Source organism: Argopecten irradians, chromosome 6 (assembly GCF_041381155.1).
Source record: "Argopecten irradians isolate NY chromosome 6, Ai_NY, whole genome shotgun sequence".
NCBI classification, from domain to species: Eukaryota; Metazoa; Mollusca; class Bivalvia; order Pectinida; family Pectinidae; genus Argopecten; species Argopecten irradians.
In genome coordinates, this window is record NC_091139.1 from 6,298,445 (window position 1) to 6,325,514 (window position 27,070).

At 34.7% G+C, this 27,070-nt stretch overlaps 1 protein-coding gene across 18 annotated transcripts in view; it reads left to right on the forward strand.

Annotated features, from left to right (window-relative positions):
- Nucleotides 1–3,006: 3,006 nt before the first annotated feature.
- LOC138324807 (dual specificity protein phosphatase CDC14AB-like) overlaps nucleotides 3,007–27,070 on the forward strand; it is a 33,053-nt gene continuing 8,989 nt past the window's right edge. For 6 of the 18 annotated variants that reach the window (XM_069269966.1, XM_069269970.1, XM_069269968.1 and 3 more), the window contains exons 1-15: nucleotides 3,008–3,354; nucleotides 3,513–3,603; nucleotides 4,338–4,413; nucleotides 5,263–5,343; nucleotides 13,532–13,624; nucleotides 14,392–14,471; nucleotides 16,521–16,587; nucleotides 17,117–17,179; nucleotides 17,940–18,027; nucleotides 20,237–20,467; nucleotides 20,844–20,982; nucleotides 21,675–21,849; nucleotides 22,347–22,459; nucleotides 22,932–23,132; nucleotides 23,811–23,858. In XM_069269966.1, coding sequence (XP_069126067.1) covers nucleotides 3,288–3,354; nucleotides 3,513–3,603; nucleotides 4,338–4,413; nucleotides 5,263–5,343; nucleotides 13,532–13,624; nucleotides 14,392–14,471; nucleotides 16,521–16,587; nucleotides 17,117–17,179; nucleotides 17,940–18,027; nucleotides 20,237–20,467; nucleotides 20,844–20,982; nucleotides 21,675–21,849; nucleotides 22,347–22,459; nucleotides 22,932–23,132; nucleotides 23,811–23,858 — 1,613 coding nt within the window. In that variant the 5' untranslated portion in view covers nucleotides 3,008–3,287. Of the gene's footprint in view, nucleotides 3,355–3,512; nucleotides 3,604–4,337; nucleotides 4,414–5,262; nucleotides 5,344–13,531; nucleotides 13,625–14,391; nucleotides 14,472–16,520; nucleotides 16,588–17,116; nucleotides 17,180–17,939; nucleotides 18,028–18,563; nucleotides 18,652–20,236; nucleotides 20,468–20,843; nucleotides 20,983–21,674; nucleotides 21,850–22,346; nucleotides 22,460–22,931; nucleotides 23,133–23,810; nucleotides 23,859–24,557; nucleotides 24,583–27,070 lie in introns of all 18 variants that reach the window. The other 12 variants (XR_011208678.1, XR_011208679.1, XM_069269976.1 and 9 more) reach the window with 6 other exon arrangements.

Genomic DNA, 27,070 nt, shown 5'->3' on the forward strand with positions numbered 1-27,070 from the left:
TATAATACGTCCTTGCCTCAATTAATTGAATATATAAAAAGTTTCTAAAACCGTTCATTGCTACCGAGGTAATTATGCGACGTCATATTGTACATATGTGGATTATGACGTCATAATCACTTGTGACGTCATAGACCGTTTAGTGCACCATGGCTGAATGGGCCAGTTATGTGATAAATTATGTTTCATTAAAGGCCGGCTACCTTTCCGGAGCAAAACATAAAGGTTTCTATAAAAATAATTTATAACATCAGAATATCAATATATACCAATAGCCTACGATGTTGTTAACACACTAAACATATGCAAGAGTCCATGCGTAATATATGATGGAGAGATTTCGCTTTTTTGTCGTCTGCCGCTGTAATAGACAACTACCGCGCGGTATTAGGACGACGGCGGGAAACATAAGACGACCCGCGTTATGAAAATTAACTTTTTTTTTAAATTTTATTTTAATCAAATTGTTCAGAAGGTGAGGATATGTGTAGTATTAACGGTAAGTTAATAATTTTTGCGAAATTATCGAATTTGTATTACTTTCCCATTTAAAAAAAATAAAGCCGTTTCGGAAAGCATGAAGTCGGCCTTTAGAATTAAATTAAAATTCTATGTGTGAAACAGTTAATTAATCAAATTACCAATTAGTTAGCGATATTTGTTCACAAATTCTTACAGTATTTTACTGACCAATTTCTCGAAACAACTTTATCAAGATTCGCTAACGTGCTTTATATATAGTGAATGATATCTCACACACGTACACCTTTCAAAATGAACTTACAACGACAAAAAAATATATATATCCGGATTGATTTAGGAAAGGAAAAATATTGAAATACGGGGAAACTGTAATTTAGGTTTATCAAACAAAACCACTGGCAATCCTAAGGATATCTGATACAAACTAGTACAGCAAGGATTTACAAACATATAAACGTCCTTGAGTACATGGACCTGAGAATTGATCGATACTGTTAATTAATCACTATCTTGATTATAAATTTGTCAGACCTTTTACTAGGTTTAGATAAGATAAAATCATGCTTTGATCATACACTTCTATTACTACAGCATACTTCAACTAGGAAAAGAGTTGATGTAAGCAACAAGTTTGCTTACAAACGTGTGTTATAAGCGCATTCTTAACTCAATTGAATAAAATGTAACCAAGGAATTATATATACTACCTCTCCGAATCGGCTTTTAATTTCAATTAAATGGGAATGTAAAACGAGATCAAACATTTTGTAGAGTCGCAAAAGTTATGAACTTACACGTATCATCACCTTCTGAACAATTTGATAAAGATAAATATAATGTTTAATTTTCATAACTGCGGGTCGTCTTATGTTTCCCGCCGTCGTCCTAAATACCGCGCGGTAGTTGATTATCACTACGTCAGACGGCAAAACAGTGAAATTACCCTCCATTGTTATCATATATTACACAGGAAATCTTGCATATGCTTGGTGTTGTAACCTTATATTAGGCCATCGGTATATATTTTCTAATGTTATTAATGTTTTTAAGAAACCTTTATGTTTGCTCCGGAAAGGTAGTGGGCCTTTAAATAACTTCAAGGCAAGGTCAATGGGAAGTAACTCCTTCAATGTTATTTTAAATTATTCTAATTTTACCTCCCTTTGATCTTGCTGGTAAATATTTAAACTGTTAACAGAGAATGTCTGCTGATATTAATAAAAGAAATATAAATTAACTCCATGGGGGGGGGGGGGGCCGGACGATATGATCTGCTGAAAGTTTTTTAAATAATAAGAATATTTTCAAAACAAACGGGTAGATCATAATAACCTAGCATTTTTTTTATCAAATTCACCCTAATTTTCTGTGAATAAAAGTTTTATGTTTTCGTCTATAGCATGACATTTTCAATATTTCGTAAAAGACGGGGTAGAAAAATGCAAGAAATTGTTAACAATCATTGCATTTTTTTTTTATTAAATTCTGAGTTTATATATTTATAGTTGCGTAATTCAATTCATTCTAAGTTTATTTATTTACAATATAGGATTTATATAAGCACAACGCATTATACTTAATAACATCATGGATTTTTTATAACTTATTTTTTATTCAGTTTTCATATGCAATACACATTAAATCAGAGATTTAATATAAATCTCTGATTAAATATGGTAATAATTTCCTAAATATCATTCTCACTGTTACCATCCTCAACTTCATCTAAATTATCAACCATGCATACAAAATTATATCTGCATCATCAACATTTCATACATCCTCAAATCGTTAGCAAATCTTCAAACCACAATTCAATTACTCAACACTCTATATAGCTTCATCTATTTATTAACACAGCACTAATAATATTATAATCTTCACATTCAATCATCATTTTCATCTACCTTACATACATCTTTCATTTCCAACAATAATTTATTTTTTGGAACGATTAAATTAACTTTTCAGTTATATTACTTAGATTTTTCTTCAACTTAATGATACATATTGAAATATATATATATATTTTTAAAAAAGGTGGGGAAGCAAAGAAGGAAAATAAGATAAGAAGAAAAGAGATAACAAGAGGGAAACAAACAAAGAACATCAAGGCTTTAATCTCTGTCGATAATATAAGGTAAATGTTCTAAATTTGCAAATTAATGGATTGAGATAGTATTAAAATAGGCATAATTTACTCCCGTCGGTGCCTCACAGCCAGTCGGAAAGTGAAAAAAATGAAAGTCGAGTTCAAACATGCCATGCTAATATTCCAGTTTGGGTCAGATTTGGCGGAAATGTATATCCAATCGAGCTCTTCATTTTTACATGCATATATCTGATAACGGATCGTAATTAACAGGAAATCAATTTCTGGCATTTATGTACTGTGTACATATGAAAATGACACTTGGGCACATGTTAGTATTTCTAATAAACAAAGATTTCATTGGCTTATAACCGAATCGTCATGACGACAATTGTTGTCTGCATTTTCATTGGCTGAAATCAGTCATGTGATGTTATTGCACTCAACTTCGTTCCATTTCAAACATGGCCGTCAACTACGAAGTTACGAAGGGGGGTGACTAGTTTTCGCGTACTATTTTATCGTTTTTATTACACATATTGCATATTTTAAGTGTTTATGGAACAAAGAAAAGACAACTAATGTTATTGAGATATTTAAGCTTAACAAGACCGGTTTGATTGTGCTATAAGCACCAACATTTTTACCATCCGTGTGTGATCGGAGAACGAATTCTCATATTTAGAGATCCCAAGCAGGTGACTACATTTCGATGTATTCAATACAGAATATGGCCGATGAGAATGATATTATTGGAAGTGCGTCAGAGTTCATAAAAGGTAAGCGATTGATTTATCTATAGCTGCAACTCTTATATTTTGTTGGTGATGTTTGTCGAAACGATGTATGTAGATCTGCCATTGCATTGTGAAACATGTCTCGACAGATTGATCTGTGATATGTTGGATTTAAAGATGTCCAATGCTTTCTCTTTCAGATCGGTTGTATTTTGCAACTTTGAGATCAAAACCAAGATCAACAGCACACACACATTACTTCTGTATAGATGATGAACTTGTATATGAAAAGTAAGTTGTTTGATAATAAATTCCTTGTAATATTTTATATGTACTAGGCCTACATTTATTATTCCATGTCGGTATATAACTTATAAGTAAACCATATCCCATAGAATTGCTAATTTACACGGAAGCATATTTTTAGCATTTTAACCGATTTTTTTACACATAGAAATCTATTCGTACGGTTAATTTCTCGAACACCCATGCCCAAATAGTCCTATATCATGCTATATATATTATTTTAATATGTCATATTTAATATTGGTCACCTATTCAAATTGAGGCTATTCCACAGGAGCTTGACGTTCTGTCAATAATATATAGCACAAATAAAGACTCCCTAATGCTTGTATATTTTAGGTATTTTTTATATATTTATACTATGTATTATTGACAAAACGTCAAGCTCTCGTGCCAATTATACTATTCATTGATCTTCATGTATACTAGACAGATTTAAACCTCACCGTTTTATGCAATATTATGTAATATAGGTATGATCCTTAGTAATCCTGTTGAAATTGATGTTCCAGTGTTTTTGCCTTGAGGATAAAAACACCTTAAAAGTCTTGACAGTGTCAGTTTTATAAGAAAAGTGAACTCACCTGAGGCTATAGACATAATTGTTAGTGATAACTGTTTAAAGACTATCATGATCATATAACCCACTAGAGTACCTGTCAGAATTTCTTTTGGATCATTTTAGTGTGTAAATGATGCTTATTATGTTTTACTTTCAGCTTCTATGCAGATTTTGGGCCATTGAATTTGGCATTGCTCTACAGATATTGTTGCAAACTCAATAAAAAGTTAAAGGTAGGTATGAGCTTTAAGAATTATATGTAGTGATCATGATGGCAAAAAGATGACTTATGTTCTATCATGATCACTAGTCCTTTGCTTCATAGTTTCAAAGCTTGAAACCCACATTCTGTCTGTTCAGTGGGCATGGGCTGATCTTATGTCTGTCCCTGTCCCCTGAAAACTCAATGCTGACATGACATGTGATAGCTATTCAAGGGACAGAAAAAAATCTTAACTTGATCATGAAACGTACACAGAAATATATAGTACTCTGTATTAAGAGTTCACTGGCCAAACAAATACGTTTTTCTAGACATGTTGTTGGTCAGTTTAGTTCATTTCCCATTATAATGACGGTAAATATATTTCTGTTTATTTCCTGAAATAATAAAAATACATGATACATTATATATTATTAAGGATTGGTATAAATTTCCTTATACATAACTGCCAGTTTATAAAATGAGCTCAGCAGTCAAATTGTATGATTTACACATTATGGATTTTGCTATTTTGCATAGCTCAATTAGTCATGCTTTGTAATATGTGCATGATTAGCATAAATTCAAACATAAATATTAATAGAGGACTCAGTTATTTATTTCAGTTATGGATTTATTATTGATAAATTTTTAGCTAATGTATAACTTATTAGTTAGATGTTGAGTTTGTCATATATGCACTTTAAGGAAGTTGGTGTAATTGGGTCATATTTAAAATTCTTTCAGTTTTAGATTTACAAGCATGCATTTGTTTAGATTTTTTATCTCAGAAATACTCCAATAGACCATTTCACTGAGGTTTTGTTTTCAGATTTCCTTTTCTTGGGTCTTTTCTGTTGAGATATGAAATCCTTTTCAGGCACATTGTGGTATAAGTTTGACCAACAGTGATATTGATACAGACAGCAATGGAAATGACTTTGATAATTTTGTCACCGATGTAAGTCATTCAACTGCATCCGTGCATGGACTTTTGATTCACTGAAAAAATGGAACATGACGTTTCTCCACCGAATCTTGTCATGCTAGTCTTTGAAAAATGTTGTTTCCCCCTTTTTGGGTTGTTTTCCCCCCTGAAGTCTTATTAACATTCTATATGTCTAATGATATTGTGTTTTAGTTTCTTTTTCATTACATAGCATACTGATACATACCGGTATGGAATTGTAAATAGATATGTTTGTTTTAGCCCTTTACAGGACAAGGTGTCAAAGTAACTAAGTATGTTATAACCTCTCATGATCAATCACAAATTTAAAACCAAGTTGAGGAAGTTGCGTATTATACACCATGTACTAAGTGACCATATATATATATACCATAGTGTTTAAATCCTGGTAATGCCATAATCACTATTCTGCTTTATTCTACTTCAAATATTAGCACATTTTTTGTTCTATGTAAAACAAAGAAATCCACAAAGGCATTGACATATACCTGATAGAAACTACAAGAAAACACTTGATATTTCAAATATTTTTACAATTCCCGGTCATGGGTAAAAGAAAAGTACAGAATTCACATTTTTAAAGTGAATTTATACTGCATGTACAATTCCCATAATTATTTATCATTAAATGTAAAATGTTTGAGCCTTTAATTAACCTGATGTTGGTCGTATTTTTTTTATTTATTTTTTGCATGATCACAGATTAGTGTTAATTATATAAGTTCATTATCACCTTCAAAACTAATCAATTCCGAATAATTTGTGTTGACCTTTTTCCAGAGATGTTTATGACAAATTTGACACTATGCATGTGTGATTAATTCAGTAAATTTGTAATTTCTATATGATAAAATCTATATGTGATATAAAAGATACAGATCATGTAGATATATGCTAGCTACCACAAAGATCCTTCCAAAATAAACCACCTGCTTCCACTTGGGATGTTACAACACACTACATGCATGTGTTCAGTACACAAGATTACATAGAAATCGGCACCTCCGTAATTGGCAGACTGCCATTAACTGAAGAAGATACACTCTCACACAGACCCACTGTTGTGTACCCATTTACTGTCTGCGGTGTAGGAGATGCTCTAATTACTTTCTAGGTTGACATTTACTGTCAAACGTGTTCACGGTATCGACAACCGATAATGAGACACTGATTATTGCATTCTGTGTCTCAACTCTGATACTTGTGATGGATGCTTGAGGTGAGATCAAGCCTTTGAGAGCCGGTTATTATAAGAAAGCATGTAAATAAAAGGGGAAGAGAAATGGCCCATGAATGTATTGGGTGAAGGTTATTTCCCTCCTTGGGCTGGCAGTGGGCCAAGGATGTGTTTGTAAACAAGCTGCAGCCTTAGATATATACTAGGATGGTCGGTCTAGGAGTATGGTCATTAATACAGATGTATGATTACAACTTACACTGTTAGCATGTGCCCTTGTGACATTTTGTTTACTTGTATACAAATTGCTGGCTAAAAGGTATGCCAGCCTTTCCTGGCTGAGACCCTACATCAGGATGTCGATAATTGTCTACATCCTCAAATCAAAAAATAGCTACAGTAGCCTTACATAATTCCACCATAGCACAAATTTATATGCATATAATTTATATTGCTTCAAACCAATTAAAGATGCTCCACCGCCGACAGAGCATGAATGATATTTATTATTTGAACAATAATTGGTGTTTAATCGTGTATAAATGTGCCTAATTAACACAAAAATAACATAAAATAATTTATTTTGCCTTTGGTGCATGCGCAATTATTACTTCATTCCATAGAGGATATAGTGCTACGGAATTTTTTCGGGATGCAATTAATTATTTTTCATATTTTTAACTTGAAGTAAAATCAGAAGCTCAAACTTTTCAATGGTAGTAATGGTGTAAATAAGTAACTTTTGTAACTGAAGAAATATACTAAATTGTCTGCTCCCGTTTTTGATAGTGAAAAAATACCATTTGTCAGCAGTAGAGCATCTATCACCAAATTAAACTGATAACAATTAAAAATGAACTTAAATATTGATTTTTTCCCATCTTGATCAAATAAGTAGAGTATAAATGAAAGTTACACCGATCGCCTTTTCATTTCTCGTAGCTGTCTTAGTTTTTATAAGAACTTTCAAAGTTATTACCAATTCAAGCTGAAGGTCAAAGGTTATGTAAATGTTGCATCTATCATTGTCAGTGATTTGACACATTAAACCACTCCCCCTGTCCTCACTGGACCAGTAACACAGGGACACCAGGTAGAGTGTGTATCATGATTGAATACACAAAGATTGGTAGATAATAGCTTAAAGCAATATATGTTGTCTGTGAATAAAAATAATTTGGTTTCTTCATACACATGCAATGTCTATTTCACAATAGCTTTACACAGCGCTGGGTTTTTGCTGACGATGCAGAATTTCAAATCTGGATTTTATAATGATTTAATTTGAATCTAGAAAGAAAAGTATCATGACCCAATGACATCTCTATTCTCATTAGACATTGGATCATTTAAATATCTGTTCATTTTAATCATGAACACACACCTTTACATTACAATAAAGTGTACATATAATTAATGGAGATATTGTTTGGTATTGAAACAAGAGTATTTAAAGGTAGGCTGGAGTTTTTACAGGAATCGTTTGTATACTATAATGGCAGGATTTGTAAACTTTGCACCCATTAAACTTCATGGACAATGAAAGCGACCATTGTGCCGTCCTTATCAGCCATTCCCTTTCCATTAAAGTCCAAACTTGTGTGTCACGCTATATATTTATTGATATTGGGAAAATCAATATGATGGAATGTTTGCGAAGGCACTCAACTTTAAAGACCTGTAACTTCCTACTGTTTGATATGTATATACCTAGCTTGTAGACATAGATGCCTTGTGTACATGTGTTTTTACCTGCGCTTGGTATTGAATAAGGATGTCGATTTTGTTTGAAGTGCCCAGCATATTTACATACATTGTACATAAAGATAGATAGATCCTGTTAAAAATATGTAAATGGTCTGAGAATAACAACTTTGTAGTTTATATATTACATATGTTTGTATGGATTTTGATTTGTTTCATAGATTTGTATTGTTTCCCCATATATAATAAGCATGTTTTTTGGAGGTTAACATTGGTAGATAAAAAAAAAGAATTTGGTTAATGAAAATCTGAAGATTTCTTTTACAATTCTTTGTTTTGTTCATGGTCAAAGCAAGGATAATTTTATTCTTATCTGAAGGTTTATATCAATACAATGCCTTAGTTTTCTGAAAAGTAAAAAAAAACCTCTTTAGTATTTTGATTTTGCTTGAATCTTTCATAATTCTGTTGCATGAATACCTTGGAGTTGGTTGATCCTTCTTCAGTAGATCTAGCATGTGTAATTACTCCTTATATGTTACCGATATTGTTCTGATGATTTTTTTTTGCCATTGTTATTTTGCAATTTCATTTTTAGCTCACCTGGCCCGAAGGGCCGGTGAGCTTATGCCATGGCGCGGCGTCCGTCGTCCGTCGTCCGTCCGTCCGTCCGTCCGTCTGTCTGTCCGTCAACATTTCCTTTAAATCGCTACTAGTCATAGAGTTCTGCATGGATTGTGACCAAATTTGGCCACAAGCATCCTTGGGGGAAGGGGAACAGAACTTGTATAAATTTTGGCTCTGAGCCCCCGGGGGCAGGAGGGGCGGGGCCCAATAGGGGAAATAAAGGTAAATCCTATAAATCGCTACTTGTCCTAGAGTTCTGCATGGATTGTGACCAAATTTGGCCACAAACATCCTTAGGAGAAGGGGAACAGAACTTGTATAAATTTTGGCTCTGACCCCCTGGGGGCAGGAGGGGCGGGGCCCAATATAGGAAATAAAGGTAAATCCTATAAATCGCTACTAGTCATAGAGTTCTGCATGGATTGTAACCAAATTTGGCCACAAACATCCTTGGGGGAAGGGGAACAGAACTTGTATAAATTTTGGCTCTGAGCCCCCGGGGGCAGGAGGGGCGGGGCCCAATAGGGGAAATAAAGGTAAATCCTATAAATCGCTACTTGTCCTAGAGTTCTTCATGGATTGTGACCAAATTTGGCCACAAACATCCTTAGGAGAAGGGGAACAGAACTTGTATAAATTTTGGCTCTGACCCCCTGGGGGCAGGAGGGGCGGGGCCCAATAGGGGAAATAAAGGTAAATCCTATGAATCGCTACTAGTCATAGAGTTCTGCATGGATTGTAACCAAATTTGGCCACAAACATCCTTGGGGGAAGGGGAACAGAACTTGTATAAATTTTGGCTCTGAGCCCCCGGGGGCAGGAGGGGCGGGGCCCAATAGGGGAAATAAAGGTAAATCCTATAAATCGCTACTTGTCCTAGAGTTCTTCATGGATTGTGACCAAATTTGGCCACAAACATCCTTAGGAGAAGGGGAACAGAACTTGTATAAATTTTGGCTCTGACCCCCTGGGGGCAGGAGGGGCGGGGCCCAATAGGGGAAATAAAGGTAAGTCCTATAAATCGCTACTAGTCATAGAGTTCTTCATGGATTGTAACCAAATTTGGCCACAAACATTCTTTGGGGAAGGGGAACAGAACTTGTATAAAATTTGGCTCTGACCCCCCGGGGGCAGGAGGGGCGGGGCCCAATAGGGGAAATAAAGGTAAATCCTATAAATCGCTACTAGTCATAGAGTTCTGCATGGATTGTGACCAAATTTAGCCACAAACATCCTTAGGAGAAGGGGAACAGAACTTGTATAAATTTTGGCTCTGACCCCCTGGGGGCAGGAGGGGCGGAGCCCAATAGGGGAAATAAAGGTAAATCCTATAAATCACTACTAGTCATAGAGTTCTGCATGGATTGTAACCAAATTTGACCACAAACATTCTTTGGGGAAGGGGAACAGAACCTGTATAAATTTTGACTCTGACCCCCCGGGGGCAGGAGGGGCGGGGCCCAATAGGGGAAATAAAGGTAAATCCTATAAATCGCTACTTGTCCTAGAGTTCTGCATGGATTGTGACCAAATTTGGCCACAAACATCCTTGGGAGAAGGGGAACAGAACTTGTATAAATTTTGGCTCTGACCCCCCGGGGGCAGGAGGGGCGGGGCCCAATAGGGGAAATAAAGGTAAATCCTATAAATCGCTACTAGTCCTAGAGTTCTGCATGGATTGTAACCAAATTTGGCCACAAACATTCTTTGGGGAAGGGGAACAGAACCTGTATAAATTTTGGCTCTGACCCCCCAGGGGCAGGAGGGGCGGGGCCCAATAGGGGAAATAAAGGTAAATCCTATAAATCGCTACTAGTCATAGAGTTCTGCATGGATTGTGACCAAATTTGGCCACAAACATCCTTGGGAGAAGGGGAACAGAACTTGTATAAATTTTGGCTCTGAGCCCCTGGGGGCAGGAGGGGCGGAGCCCAATAGGGGAAATAAAGGTAAATCCTATAAATCACTACTAGTCATAGAGTTCTGCATGGATTGTAACCAAATTTGACCACAAACATTCTTGGGGGAAGGGGAACAGAACTTGTATAAATTTTGGCTCTGACCCCCCGGGGGCAGGAGGGGCGGGACCCAATAGGGGAAATAAAGGTAAATCCTATAAATCGCTACTTGTCCTAGAGTTCTGCATGGATTGTAACCAAATTTGGCCACAAACATCCTTGGGAGAAGGGGAACAGAACTTGTATAAATTTTGGCTCTGACCCCCCGGGGGCAGGAGGGGCGGGGCCCAATAGGGGAAATAAAGGTAAATCCTATAAATCGCTACTAGTCATAGAGTTCTGCATGGATTGTAACCAAATTTGGCCACAAACATTCTTTGGGGAAGGGGAACAGAACTTGTATAAATTTTGGCTCTGACCCCCCGGGGGCAGGAGGGGCGGGGCCCAATAGGGGAAATAAAGGTAAATCCTATAAATCGCTACTTGTCCTAGAGTTCTGCATGGATTGTGACCAAATTTAGCCACAAACATCCTTGGGAGAAGGGGAACAGAACTTGTATAAATTTTGGCTCTGAGCCCCTGGGGGCAGGAGGGGCGGAGCCCAATAGGGGAAATAAAGGTAAATCCTATAAATCACTACTAGTCATAGAGTTCTGCATGGATTGTAACCAAATTTGACCACAAACATTCTTTGGGGAAGGGGAACAGAACTTGTATAAATTTTGACTCTGAACCCCGGGGGCAGGAGGGGCGGGACCCAATAGGGGAAATAAAGGTAAATCCTATAAATCGCTACTTGTCCTAGAGTTCTGCATGGATTGTGACCAAATTTGGCCACAAACATCCTTGGGAGAAGGGGAACAGAACTTGTATAAATTTTGGCTCTGACCCCCCGGGGGCAGGAGGGGCGGGGCCCAATAGGGGAAATAAAGGTAAATCCTATAATTTGCTACTAGTCATAGAGTTCTGCATGGATTGTAACCAAATTTAGCCACAAACATTCTTTGGGGCAGGGAACAGAACCTGTATAAATTTTGGCTCTGACCCCCCAGGGGCAGGAGGGGCGGGGCCCAATAGGGGAAATAAAGGTAAATCCTATAAATCGCTACTTGTCCTAGAGTTCTGCATGGATTGTGACCAAATTTGGCCACAAACATCCTTGGGAGAAGGGGAACAGAACTTGTATAAATTTTGGCTCTGACCCCCCGGGGGCAGGAGGGGCGGGGCCCAATAGGGGAAATAAAGGTAAATCCTATAAATCGCTACTTGTCCTAGAGTTCTGCATGGATTGTGACCAAATTTGGCCACAAACATCCTTGGGGGAAGGGGAACAGAGCTTGTATAAATTTTGGCTCTGACCCCCAGGGGGCAGGAATGGTGGGGCCCAATAGGGGAATTAGAGGTAAATATTCAAATTTCTTCAGAAAATAAACAATGAACCTGTATCCAGAATATTACTTGGCATTACAAACCAGGTGAGCGATACAGGCCCTCTGGGCCTCTTGTTTGCCATTTCATCATTTTCACATTAGGATACTTTCATATAGCCATTAAACTAAGCTTTTATTTTGACTTCTAAAAATAATCTGTATAATGAATATGTACCGCTATAATTAATTCACACCTTTGAATATACTGGAAGGACCTGGACACCTGTTCGACATTAATTAATGTATGGGGCTACATGTACTTTAACAAAGGAATACTGATTGACCCTAAGTGTTTCCACATACAGTTGTACAGCTAAATAAATAATTTATATCAATTATTCATTATAGATGGTAACCATATGTCTATATGTGCCGAACTGGTAAATCAGGTTACCTCAAAATTACTGGTTGAGGTCATAACATGATTTTTATAACAAATAGATTGTTTATAATATTTTTCAGTCATTATAAGAAAAATATCCTAAAAAAAATTCCTAAAGAAGGATTTTTAATTCCCACTGCTAGTGGTAGGAAAATTGTTTACCATATTTGACCAAAGTGGTGCCCCTTTTACTATGATAAAATTAAAGCACCTCCCTCTGTTTATGTCCCAAAGTTCATTTATTGTAATTTAAAGATGCTCCACCGCTAACAAATGGTAATATTTCTCTATCAAAAACAGGAGCAGACTATTTAGTATTTTTCATCAGTTAAAAAGTTACTTACTTCACATCATTACCACCATTGAAAAGTTTGAGCTTCAAATTTTGCTTCAACATCAAAATATCAAAAATAATTCATTGCATCCCGAAAAAATTCTGTGGCAGTATGTCCTATATTTAATGTAGTACTGATTGCGCATGCACTGAAAGCAAAATAATTATTTTAAATTATGTTTTGTGTTAATTAGACATATATATATACAATTAAGCACCAATTATTGTTCAAATGATGGGTATCATTCATGCTCTGTCGGTGGTGAAGCATCTTTAAATAATTCTTAATTAAAAGATATTGTTTGGACTTGAATTTATTTTTTGAAAGTTAATTTCTTAGTTATATACAATTGTATGTAATAATTAAGAAATTTTGTAGAAAGTTAATTAGTCTAAATTTGGTTCCATTAATTAAGTGCCTCTTCAATTAACTTTATAATTTAGTGCCCTGATTGCTTATTACTGGATCAAATACTGTAATATAAATAGCTTTAATTAACAGTCCCGCTGTAATGAAGCAATGAAATATTAACTGAAAACTTATCATATATTCTCTGTTTCTTTCAGTCTTTCTCCCTTGCCAAGAAGAGAATTATACACTACACAAGCTTTGATGCCAGAAAACGAGCAAATGCAGCGTTTCTTATATCCTCATATGCGGTGAGTTGATACATGGTTTGGGTCAGCTGACGTTAATTTTTCATTAGCCTCCATATATGTGTAAAGTGTTTCTGTGGACAGATTTACTGGCTCAATAGAAATCACATTATATTATCAGGCCAGTTTAGTGATGTGTGGGCGATGATTTATTATTCACGGGTGGCCATTTCAGGACAGACCGTGATGAATGGAAAGGAAATATATCTATAGGTGGATGTGGTTTAATCAAATGATGACCTACTTAGATACAATAGAATGGACAGTTAGAAAAGTGTTAGCTAATCATGTTTAGAACATATGTTATATAAATTAGCTATAGTAGATTGACTTAGTTCACCGTTTACATCTTAAACAGTTAATATAGATTGTGAAGTAAGATTATCGGTACATTTGCCAAGATTTGTAATGAATTTTGGTTATGACAGTGATTTTATATACTAGTACTGTTTCTCATTGCGATTAGAATTATGTCCTTGCTATAAGTTATTGTACCTACCCTCCCAAATAGTAAAATCGTAAGATACAAGAGATTGCAAATATCCAGTGCTAATGTACTGATAAAAGAAATCTTGTTTAAATTACTTTAATATATTAACTTGTTAAATATGTTAAATCGATGATGATAAATCTAAAGATAAAAAAAAACAATTAGATGTCTCCTTGTATTTTTGTTTGCTGTTCAGCTTCTGTAATTAACAATTGGATATGTGGATTAACAGTGCATTATAAGTATGTCAGATAATTAACTTCTTTCTATTTAATTACAGATAATTTATCTCAAGAAAACGCCAGAGGAAGCCTACAGGCCGTTAGTAGCTGGCTCTAACCCACCATTTCTTCCTTTCAGGTAAGTACAATATGACTTGGGCATAATAAAAAAGTCACTTCACGATTCTTAGGATTAAGGTTGTCTGAATTATTATATCCTGTTCTGAAAACTTGTGCTGGGGTTTTAGAAAATCCCTGAGTGACTGGAACTATGTAGATCTTGATCTATAATTCATAGCTTTACCTCGTGAAGTTCTCCCTGCATGTGTATTTACAATGAGTTACAATTATTCTCGGTAATCAGCATATATGCTAATACAATGAGATTTATGACGATAAGAATAATGTTATTTGTATGGTGGACAATACTGGAGCATTTAAAGGTCCCAGTGAAGTTCAGCTTATAGTCCGTTTCACATTTGTATAATCTTTCAGTGACTTACATTGCTATAATGTTATAGTCTGTATCATAAAACACACGATTAGATCAATGGAGTTATTGAAATGTAGGTTTTAAAGTTGGCTTTGAATTTCTATTGCTGACATTATTTGTCATGGTGCCAGAAACGGTTGATACATGTTCAGGTAGTGACATAGTTAAGACGGCTGTTATAACACCATACATACACACGACATAACCTCACCTGCTTTATCTTTAAAAATATATCACAGCTGATCTAAAATGAATTTGTTAGATTTTAATTACAATAAGAATTATCCTAATCTCGTTATGAGAATAAGGAAATAAAAAAATAAAGATTATCTATCTATTTATCTTCTTAATTTTATAAAAGTTTGAACAAGTTTAGGACATTTTTATTTTGATGTTTGTGTGATTTTATTTTGTGTAATACAAAATTTACATGTATTATTTAGGGAGAATTGTAAAAAAAAATCTGTTATTTTATTATTAGCTCACCTGGCCCGAAGGGCCGGTGAACTTATGTCATGGCGTGGCGTCTGTCGTCCGTCCGTCTGTCCGTCAACATTTAATTTAAATCGCTTCTAGTCATAGAGTTCCACATGGATTTTGACCAAATTTGGCCACAAACATCCTTGGGTGAAGGGGAACAGAACTTGTATAAATTTTGGCTCTGACCCCCCAGGGGCAGGAGGGGCGGGGCCCAATAGGGGTAATAGAGGTAAATCCTATAAATCGCTACTTGTCCTAGAGTTCTGCATGGATTGTAACCAAATTTGGCCACAAACATCCTTGGGGGAAGGGGAACAGAACTTGTATAAATTTTGGCTCTGACCCCCCCCCCCCCCCCCCCCCCCCCCCCCCCCCCCCCCCCCCCCCCCCGGGGCAGGAGGGGCGGGGTCCAATAGGGGAAATAGAGGTTAATCCCATAAATCACTACTTGTCCTAGAGTTCTACATGGATTGTAACCAAATTTGTCCACAAACAGCCGTGGGGGAATGGGAACAGAACTTGGGGCAGGAAGGGCGGGGCCCAATAGGGAAAATAAGAGGTAAATATTAAAATTCCTTCAGAAAAGAAACAGTGAACCTGTATTCAGAACATGACTTGACATTACAAACCAGGTGAGCGATACAGGCCCTCTGGGCCTCTTGTTGAAAATACTGAAATAGATATACTGATTATTGCTGTAGTATAACTTGTTTGTAATACAAAATACATGTATACGATAAGAACAAATCGAGTACATATATATATTGACACATGTTGATGATTTTTGTACAGAATTAATTCAAGATTTAAAGATTATTTATGACATTTTGTGGTTGTTTTTAGCAGATAATGTTACATCTTTACTTTAATATATCTCATTACTATTCACCCCTAAAATTCAATAATGGAAGTTAATTTCAAGTTGGTCTTATCATTGATTAAAAGAGTCTAATAGTGTTTTCAGTAATGAATTAGTTAAGAAACTAGCATCGATTTCTAAGAAACTTTGACTGATATCATTATTTTAAAAAGTGACAAAAAGACTAAATATTTCTCCTAAAGTAGTTGTGGAACTGTATTTGTACTTGAGCAAATAATCTTTTGCCACTTGCTATTTTTAGAGGTGACTAAAGACTAATTTAAGATTTTCTTTCGACAAGTCCACAAAGCAGCTTGCTCCATACATGTGATTTATTAGTTTGTCTTATGTTGTAGGGACGCCTCCTTTGGAGCCTGTACATACAACCTAACGTTACTTGATTGTTTACACGGTATAAGTAAGGTAGGTATCTAAAACCAATATTGATATGCAAGTCACAGAACTGATAAACCGTCTGGCTATGTGATAACACTCATTGGTGTACAGACGAATACAAAAAAAAAGAAGAATCTCTTCAAATGATCAGAAATGTCATTGCCCTATTCTTGACAGTGTGCCAAATGTTACTCTTCTCTGAATTTCGTTTAAAGAATACAGCTATTTTACTATTTTATTTCCATTTACTTTGTGCTGTATATTGATTCATTATGCTGTACAGATACCTTTTTTGGTCTAGCAAATATTAGTGCAGTACATACAATTTGCTTTTTAGCAGAAAGATGAATCAAGCATTTGCAGTAGTTGCTATTCATTTACATTGACATCATAGGTATGAAAAATGCAATTTACAGTCATATTAAAGCACAAAAAGGCTAAAATATGTGCATTTGTATAAATTATTGTACAAGTGGACATTGATACAGAAAAATATGAATAGAGTGAGTTTTTTTCTGTGTTATATTTAAGATGGGTTTGAACCCTTGTATTTCAGGCATTAGCTAACGGTTTCTTTAACTTTGACACATTTGATGTGGATGAATATGAACATTACGAGGTACGTATGACATTAGCTATACAGAGCTAGTTTCATCAGTAAATTAAAACTAGATACACTTACCTGTAGAAATTCTTTAAAAAACTTTTCAAATAATGTCCTCTATTGACCCCTTTTATATAATCCTGAGTGATTTAACTTATAAATGTGCAGTATGTAGCTTCTTTATGATAATGCATCAACTTTAAGGTTTTAGCTATAAGGGCCCTGGCTTTCCCAAGAAGTGTCAATTTAGATATGTATCTTTATTCAATTTTTTTTTTCTTTGGTCCATTCTTAACTGAATCTGGTGGCTGTGGTGGCCAAGTCTTTAAGATGTTTTTTGTTTACCACTAGTCCTCTACATCTTTATCAAAATGCTCATATCACATATTGCATATTGGGGGTTGTTAAGGGTTCTGGATATGGGTTGGTGGTTTTTCTTCGCAAACTCCAGCTTCCTTTCATCGTAAAAAGATTAAAATGATACAAGACTATCATGTTTCCACAAAAAAGTAAAAATAGTAACATAGTATGATATAACGATTTGTGTATTAGTCCATGTGTACTTAAGTACCTGTAAGATATGATGAGTAATTTGCCATTTACATCCTGTTGTTCTTGTTACTTCTCAGTCATACATTATTTGTTTCTCTTAAGATTCCTTTAGCTGTACAATATTTGAAAAATTCTTAATAATTCAGAAAATATTCAGAAAATAATTCTGCTTTATTTATAAGGCACAGAATCTTATAAGAGTGATGCTAATTCTTTATTCCAGAAAGTAGAAAATGGAGACTTCAACTGGATTGTGCCAAACAAATTCTTGGCCTTCTGTGGCCCTCATACCAAAACCAAGATTGAAAATGGTAGGCCCCTAGAGCACTGGCAAACCAGTAGTACTAATATCACAAATGTTGGCTTCGTGCCGGAGAAGTTTGTGTCTACAGTACATCGTTGTTCCTTTCTCGGGGTTCTTGTTCAGGATAACAAATATATATTATGACTGAATTAGCGATGAAGGATTAACGATGAACTGTGGTCAGAAAACTTCTTTGTATTGTGCATTGGTCAGTGTCGACTAACAGTGAACTATCAGAAAATAAGAATTCATCTTTCTCGCACCAGAACCAAAAAATTAAACATTTGATGGAAAAAAGTTAAATTCAGTATATATGTTCATAAAATTGTATTAAAATTACAGATGAATTTATGTGAAATTTCAGTTAAAAAAATACATATGAAAATATACATATATACATATGATGGCAGTTGAAATTTCTGGTATCTGGGGTTGAGGGATTTTCTTGTTTTCTTATTGGTGCACAAAGACATTGACCACACCATGTTGTTTATAAGGTGTTGTATTCTGATGAGAATCGTTTTGATTTTTCTTCCTCTTTAGCGAGTGGAAAACGGGGATCTCAATTGGCTTATCCCCCATAAAATGTTGGCCTTTAGTGGTCCCCACTCCAAGAGCCAGATAGAGAATGGTATGACGTCATTATCAGAGTAGCAGCTCAGAGCTACATCTCTAGCTGTAGATGTCCGGAATTAGCCCTGTGTGTCACATAGCTGTGACTTATATCCGTCTGCTAACAGCTTCTGTTGCTGTGCCTTTAAAAATACCATCCATTTCGTCATCTAATTCTATAGTCTGCAGTTTCTCTTCATTTGTGGAATCCAACAACAACAAAAAAGAAGAAGAAAAATGGAAAATTTTCATCATTTCATTGCATATAATTCATCAAAGTTTTTATCATTTCAATCATACTTCAATAGCCAATGATTCTTTTCTTTATATGTAGTATGTTAAAATGAGGGAAATTTTGAAATATTTCCCTGAACATCAATCAATATTTTTAGATATTGACATATGCATGAATTAAAAGAGCGCTAGCAAACCCATCTTTTCCTAGAATTTGATTGCAAATTTACGCAATATTTTTGTCCACATCTTTCGGCTTTATTTAATAGTATTTTAGTAAGAAATCTTTTCTCTGGTCTCTTCAAATTTCCTTTACACACATTGCATATGGTTTCTGCCAAATCATGATCACTGCAAACTTTGTCATCCTCCGTATCTTTAGTTTATACAGCATGATTTAGGATAGCTAGTTACAGTAGTAACAGACCCTGTATTTCATTACCTTAGAACTATTACCGTCCCATTAGAAGCATTAGTAAGTATTGATATCCATTTAAGTAATAATTATTGACATATAAATATCTAATGTAAGTAAAAGTCTGACTTCCTTGTTATCAGGAAATTCTAAGAATTTTCAAGTTTGTTTACTGTGACAAGGAAATGGGGAAAAAACAAAAATCTGGTTTGAGTGGTTTCTGATTGTCAATTAAATAGTACATGTATTATAGCAATGTACATTCGCTGATTTTATACCAAATTTATTAGATCCACAATGTATATATACTGAAGATAAGAATGAAATGGTAAGAGACAAAATGTCATATCTATAGTTTGGAAATGACTGTCAACACACTATGTGGATTAATTATAGGTACCGTTCTATGATAAAGTTTTCGTTTTCATCCTGAGGACTGGTCATGATCATATATAGGAATCTGGATTAATGGTGTGATGTACATGTATTAACATTCATTACATGTGTGGCAATGTTTTAAATTTCTAAAATGTAAAAGGAGTGCAGGCAGTTTTATCTTTTAAAATTTTGTTAGGAATCAAGATCTAGACTTCAATTTTCTTCAGTTTTATCTGCACTGGAAACAGAAATTAAGTTCTTATTATAATATGATTAACCGGTGTGCATAACATTCGTGTCATTTATATATCTGCATATCTATTATACAGACTTTGGTTTCAAACCAGTTGTTTGGCATAAGTTTAATTCAAATTATGATTTAAATATGAATTCATACTTGAAAGCTATGAACACCATGCGTACTAATGTAGATTATACTGTAATGATTGATTGAAGCAGTTGACTCATTCAAAGTAATCTTTGAATTTAATTCAATGAGTTTCTCAGTATTGTTGTAAACTGATATCTGAATCAATACTAAATTAATTTGATGGGATTTTCTCGTATTTTCCTCCAGGCTACCCCCTCCATGCACCAGAAGCCTACTTCCCCTACTTCAGAAAACACAATGTCACCACGATAGTGAGATTAAACAAGAAAATATACGATGCCCGAAGGTTCACAGATGCTGGCTTCGACCACTATGATCTATTCTTTATAGACGGTAGTACACCAAGCGACAGTATAATGCGACAGTTCTTAGAACTTAGTGAAAATGCTGAAGGAGGCATTGCAGTGCATTGTAAAGGTAAACAAATCAACAAAAATGTCCTCATTGCTTTTCTTATTTATCTTGTAATTTGTGCATATCATAAACCAAGGTACTTTTGCAGATTTAAAAAATAATGGAATTACCTTACAACATATTGAAGTAGAAATTAATTCACAGAGGTAAACTTTCGTGGATTTATTCGGATCAACCAAATTCAAGAAAGTTTATCGTACACGAAAGAAATCTGGTTAACAGCAAAACTTGACTTGTTACAGTAGTGTTTAGTTTCTGATTAATGAAAGGGAGGTAAGTCATACCAAGGCTTACTTGTTAGGCAGTTATATTATCGATTATCTCCCATTTGAGGTAATATTTATTGAGGAAATTACAAAATGTCCTTTTTTTGTTGCAGCGGGTCTTGGTCGTACGGGTACACTGATTGCGTGTTATATGATGAAACACTACAAGTTCACTGCAGCAGAGTGTATAGCGTGGTGCAGGATATCACGGCCTGGCTCTGTGATCGGACCCCAACAGAACTTTTTAGAAGAGTATGTACATGTCGAGAAATAACTTATCTCAATTTAGTTTGAGATATATACATTTTGAGTTATAATAATTACATATATATATATATATTTACAACAGACATGGAATGAATAAGAAATAGAAAGTGTTACAGACTCTTATGTAAACTTATCACCAATTTGATACTAAAACTTGTGATTTAAGTTGTGTGTGGGGTGTGTTGCTTGGTGTCTTCGGTTCCACTATACAAGAAGACACAATAAAGTGTCTTCGGTTCCACTATACAAGAAGACACAACACGAATATACCACACTCTCCCTAAATACGCACCTTGCACAACATACACGCAACACACCGCATACATGGGAGGCCGTCCTTACATGACCATAGGTGTTAATAGGACGTTAATTAATCAAACAAACAAACAAGTATAATAATATGGTACATTTGATATATAATCAGTGTTAGCTGTTCAAAAGGGGAAAAAAATGTAAATATTTGAATCACTACTTTAAGTGGTATGCATTTTAAATTAATTAAATTCATTCATTTACCCTTGAAGTGTCATAATGGGCTTGTTTAGTCTTTGATTTAGAAGAGTCTACACTTGTCTTCAGGATAAGTGAGTTGATACAGAATATAGTAAATTCGGGAAAAATGGCTGGTTCAGACAGATTTGAGGCTGTATGCTATGAACATACTTTTGTGTTGATAGAAAACAAGCATGGTTGTGGATGCAAGGAGATCTGTTCCGAGCAAAGATGAAGGAGAACGACAGGAAAAGAGACCGCCATCACAGCGTGTCCAAACTACTGTCCGGTGTGGATGATATGAGAATACAGGATGCATTAGATAATGAGAAATATGCATTTGAAGCAGAATCTCATCTCGTATGTAATACTGAAATTCTAAAGTGGTCATTATACATTACGAAGGATTAATGATTATATGCCGAAAAAAGTGTGGGGGGGGGACATGTTTGAATTGCCAGTTTCAGATGACACTTGTTGGAAAGCAATTTTTAATGAAATATATTTGTAGTTTTATATTAAATTTCTTTCAGAAGTTCTCAATATTGAGAAATATTTTTAACAATTCATTTTAAAATTGGTCTTTGTTGAAAGAAACAATATTTTGTGTTTAAATATTAAAGAGTTGTCTGCCCTTGTGGATAGGTATAATATTGCATGTGACAATGTATTTGTAAGCGTAACATCATACTTTCATGGAAATGATGTGAATTTTGCTCACAAAATAATGACGTCACATTCCATATCTACCCGCAAGGGAGGTAACTTTGTAATATGCAGCAATGCATGAAGTTAGGATACATTTTAAATTTTGCAAAAAGAACCATTTTTTATGAAAATTATTTGGTTGATTTCAGTATTCTGGACCTGTAACGAGAGGAAGTCTAATTGAAACACAAGGAGACAAATTGAACCAGTTGAAACTACTAAGGTCTAAACATGCCCGATCAGCCACTACTGGGGCAGTAGGGTAAGTATATCTTACAGGAACACAACATAAAATCATAAAATTTGCAATAGTTCTTTGTATTATGAGTATTTCGGTCCTCCTCTTTATACTGTTGGGAAAAAAATCTGAAACTTTTCTTTATTATGTAAACATTATGATATTCAGTGCACCCCATATGTCCGAGAGAATAGCTAATTTAAATTCAGGCAAAATTATTTTTGATTTTGAAGTTTGACATTTCTAGAGATGCCTTTTCCCGATAATTGATATCTCCATGACGATAAATATATCACCATGTTGATTGACGAGATGTTTATCACCATGGTGATATATATCTCGATATATCTCGGTTACGATATGTATCTCCATGATGATATCTTGTCACCAGGGTATTCTGCATTTGTTTAGTGTGTTGCTTGGTTTGTGTCGTGTCTGCGCTAGTGCTTTGTGTTAGGTTCCCCCGGCTAGGAGTTACACTGCCCTTCTCTTGTAGGCATGACGACGTAAAGGGCCACAAACGATCAACAACACAGCCTTTCCGCCCCATTGGGTCAAAGAGTGCTCATTCAGGCACCGCAATGTCTCCTCTTAAAGCCTCTAAGGTCAGCACCGTTAGCAACAACCATAGCAACTCCACATCATCAACCAAGCGAAACACACGCCACGCCCCAGGATCCTCCACTAGTGCCAAAAGGTAAGATTTCCGAAGTCGAGATTCTGTCCGATACGTGTTTCATTCTGTGTATGTTAAGTACGATAAACCTGAACATTGACTCCTATTGAATGCTGTATGATACATTGCTTGAACTCATAAAGCAGTTGCCGTCCAGATTTGCACTTTGACCTCTTGAACTTTCAACCGCTTTATCCTTCCTTCCTCCTTTGACACTGTCACTAATGTTGACCCTTATGTTATTATAGAAAGAACAATTGTTTAAAAAGTCTACTTGTTGTAGATCTTGGAGAATTTACTCTTATATATCTCTCCTATATATGTTTTTAATGGAAAGATTGTGTGAATATACATGTAGATCGTATGTGAGTGAGAAAATATTTTTATTGGAATTTTTTTTTTTTCACTCTTTCTTTTGGTCAAAACATATTTGTTCACAAATTAATGCTTCATGTTTTATGAAATAGACCAACCACTAACAGTTTTTTGGGCCTAACTGTTCAGTTATTGTGACAAATTATCAAATTATTCTGCATGGAAGTTATGATTATAACCAACTTGATTAAGTGTTAAATGAAATAATTTTTGGTCACTATTATTTAAATATTTTTTTCTATTAAAATCGAAGTGTGTGATATTTTTTTTTTAAATATAAACTTACGAAGTTGTGTATGAAATGTTACCTTCTGGTTTTTGTAGAAAGTACCAATCCCACACGTATAGCCTGCGGAAGGCCATGGGCACAAGGTATCTATTGCCCTAACGACATATATACTGCCGTTTTTTTAGTACCTTGGTCCCCAAGGGATCCATGATTTTTTTACTCCTACAGCAACCCTCACACTTTGGTTCTCACACTGCATGCTTGCGTACGATCAAACCTAATTTGTTATCCAGCTGTGATGTTTTTTTGTTAATTTCATTTTTTGTCTAAATTCCTATAATTTTTTGTAGGCTTGGATTTTTTGTTGGACTTGTGATTTTCATTAATTTGGGGAGTGCTTTTTGTGCAATGAATATTGTGGATTTTTTTTAGTGGGCATCTAAATCATAATATCAAATGTATGTGTTCATGTAATAAATCTTTAATCATGTTTCAGTAAGGTTATGGGCTATAGTTATTGTTAGATAGAATAAAATAACATTGTTATTATATCATGTCATACATTTTAATTATAAAGTACATAACAAAAAACTCCTGGAATGTGCAGTGTATTTAGATTACTTTTATTTTCATTAATTGGTTTACAAAATACACACATTCATTAATTCTTTTACTTGTATACAAATATTCCTTTTAAAGCTCTCCAAATTTGATTGATAAATTACACACATTCGTTATTTCATGATAAATTCAAAAGACTTTATTTAAACCAAAATTTCTTTGAAAGTTATCTAAATTTAATGCTATGGAAATTTCTCACTTTTTGTTTTGTGTTTTTTCAGTTATACAATGACTGTCCATCTATCTGTATGTTGGTGTTTTTGGTTTCATTTTTACATGATCCTCATTTATTTCTCCTTCCGTTCTTCCACAATCTGGTGATTTTCTATATCCAAGTTTAGACATGGACGCTTTGTACGAGATGTTGTACCTTCTTATCATGCATGTTTTCAAGTGAAATATCTTTTCTTCGATAATTGAGACCAATTTTTTTTGTGTTTTGTGATAAGTTTTTGTATTGGTATATTGTAACTCTTTAAAGTTTCTTTTTGGCTTCAAAGTGAAAATAGTAATAGAAATCATCTTCACTATAAGTTTAAGTGTATCAACATGTTTGTATTTAGTAAATAGCAGAATGTTTTTGTTTTTGTTTCAAGCTAGCATTTTACTCCTTCACAGTAGTATTCTGTTCTATTATGTATATACTGTATTAATAGTTGTAAGATTTTACATTTCTCACAATGACAGTGGAAATGATAAAGATATACATATGACTGTCATTTCTTATTGGTAACCTAGATATCTTATTTGTGTTCCTTCAATCTAAATACCTGGGTGGTTTTTTTGTCATCATCACTTTCATCATTTTCATAGAAATGAATTTATCAATCATTTTCATAGAAATGAATTTATCAATCATACATATATAATGTACCTCTGTATATAGATATCTTCTGTATATGGTCGTCAGTATTTCTGGTATCCAGTGTGTTTCCAGATGGTTTTGATAGATATACTTATAATTACTTGGCCAGCATGGAGTGTTAAAAACAAGAAACGATCCATATTTCGCTATTCTGGTATCAGTCCCTGGTCTTAACAGAGATGAATAACATACAACAAGCTTGCTAGCTTGTCTCATGCTTTGATTTGCTTATATCAACCTGAATGTGAAAGGAGCATGTTATTAGCATTGATCCATTATTAAGCCATAGTGAGCATTGATTGACCTGCTAGTGAGCATTGGTTTGCTAGTGATCAGCATTGGTTTGCTAGTGAGCATGCTTATAAACAGCATTTTGTTAGTGATAAATCCCAGGTTTTGTGTGGATAGGTTTGCTACCGGTCATCACTGGATGACAAATATATCACTTGTTCTCACCTAACCATACAGAAAGTTCTCTGTTCCATTCTCACCAAATGTATTTTGATTTAAATTTACTTATTGACATTGTTGAATTACCGAATATATGGTTACGTTTGAGCGAATTAATACATTTGTTGAGAAGTGTTTTGAACAGCTTTTGCATGGAATACATGAGTTTAACGTGAGTTGCCTCCCTTTAATATCAATGTACATATCCTGAACAACACAAGTCTTCTATTCTTATTAATATGTTCATCTCCTTATCAATATGATTTTTATGAAATGTAAGATAGAAATTTTTGAAGATTGAAATGGAATGTGTTGGAAACATTATCAGTACGGTAATTAATATTATTTTCCAATAAAATTCTTGGGACGAGTTTCAAGTTCATATTTTCAAATAATAGTGATAAAAATTGTTCAGCATTGAAGGAAAAAGATTAACTTTCATTTCATTTTTCATCAAATTTCGGCGTCTGCAGTTACAACCATTCAGACACTCCTCTTTTAGGTTCCATATCCACCTGACTCGTTAGTTACCATCATCTATCAAAGATGAGTTCATTTATTGAATATTTCATTCTAAGACTCGGTGCTCATGTTCATGATGATCCACCATCTTATTCTGATACCAATCAAGACTTAGGACTTGTATGTATAGGCATTATAGGAAGGTGTTATGATAGTGTTCTGTTACCTGACAGTAGTAATATCCGTTACCTAAGAATGTTTTATGATAGTGTTCTGTTACCTGACAGTAGTAATATCTGTTACCTAAGAATGTTTTATGATAGTGTTCTGTTACCTGACAGTAGTAATATCCGTTACCTAAGAATGTTTTATGATAGTGTTCTGTTACCTGACAGTAGTAATATCTGTTACCTTAGAATGTTATCTGTACATTTGTTCTTTGTTCTGTAACCTGACACTAGTAATATCTGTTACCTTGATGTTATCTGTACATTTGTTCTTTGTTCTGTTACCTGACACAAGTAATATCTGTTACCTTGATGTTATCTGTACATTTGTACTTTGTTCTGTTACCTGACAGTAGTAATATTTGTCACCTTGATGTTATCTGTACATTTGTTCTTTGTTCTGTTACCTGACCGTAGTAATATCCGTTACCTTGATGTTATCTGTACATTTGTTCTTTGTTCTGTTACCTGACAGTAGTAATATCTGTTACCTTGATGTTATCTGTACATTTGTTCTTTGTTCTGTTACCTGACAGTAGTAATATCTGTTACCTTGATGTTATCTGTACATTTGTTCTTTGTTCTGTTACCTGACAGTAGTAATATCTGTTACCTTGATGTTATCTGTACATTTGTTCTTTGTTCTGTTACCTGACAGTAGTAATATCTGTTACCTTGATGTTATCTGTACATTTGTACTTTGTTCTGTTACATGACAGTAGTAATATCT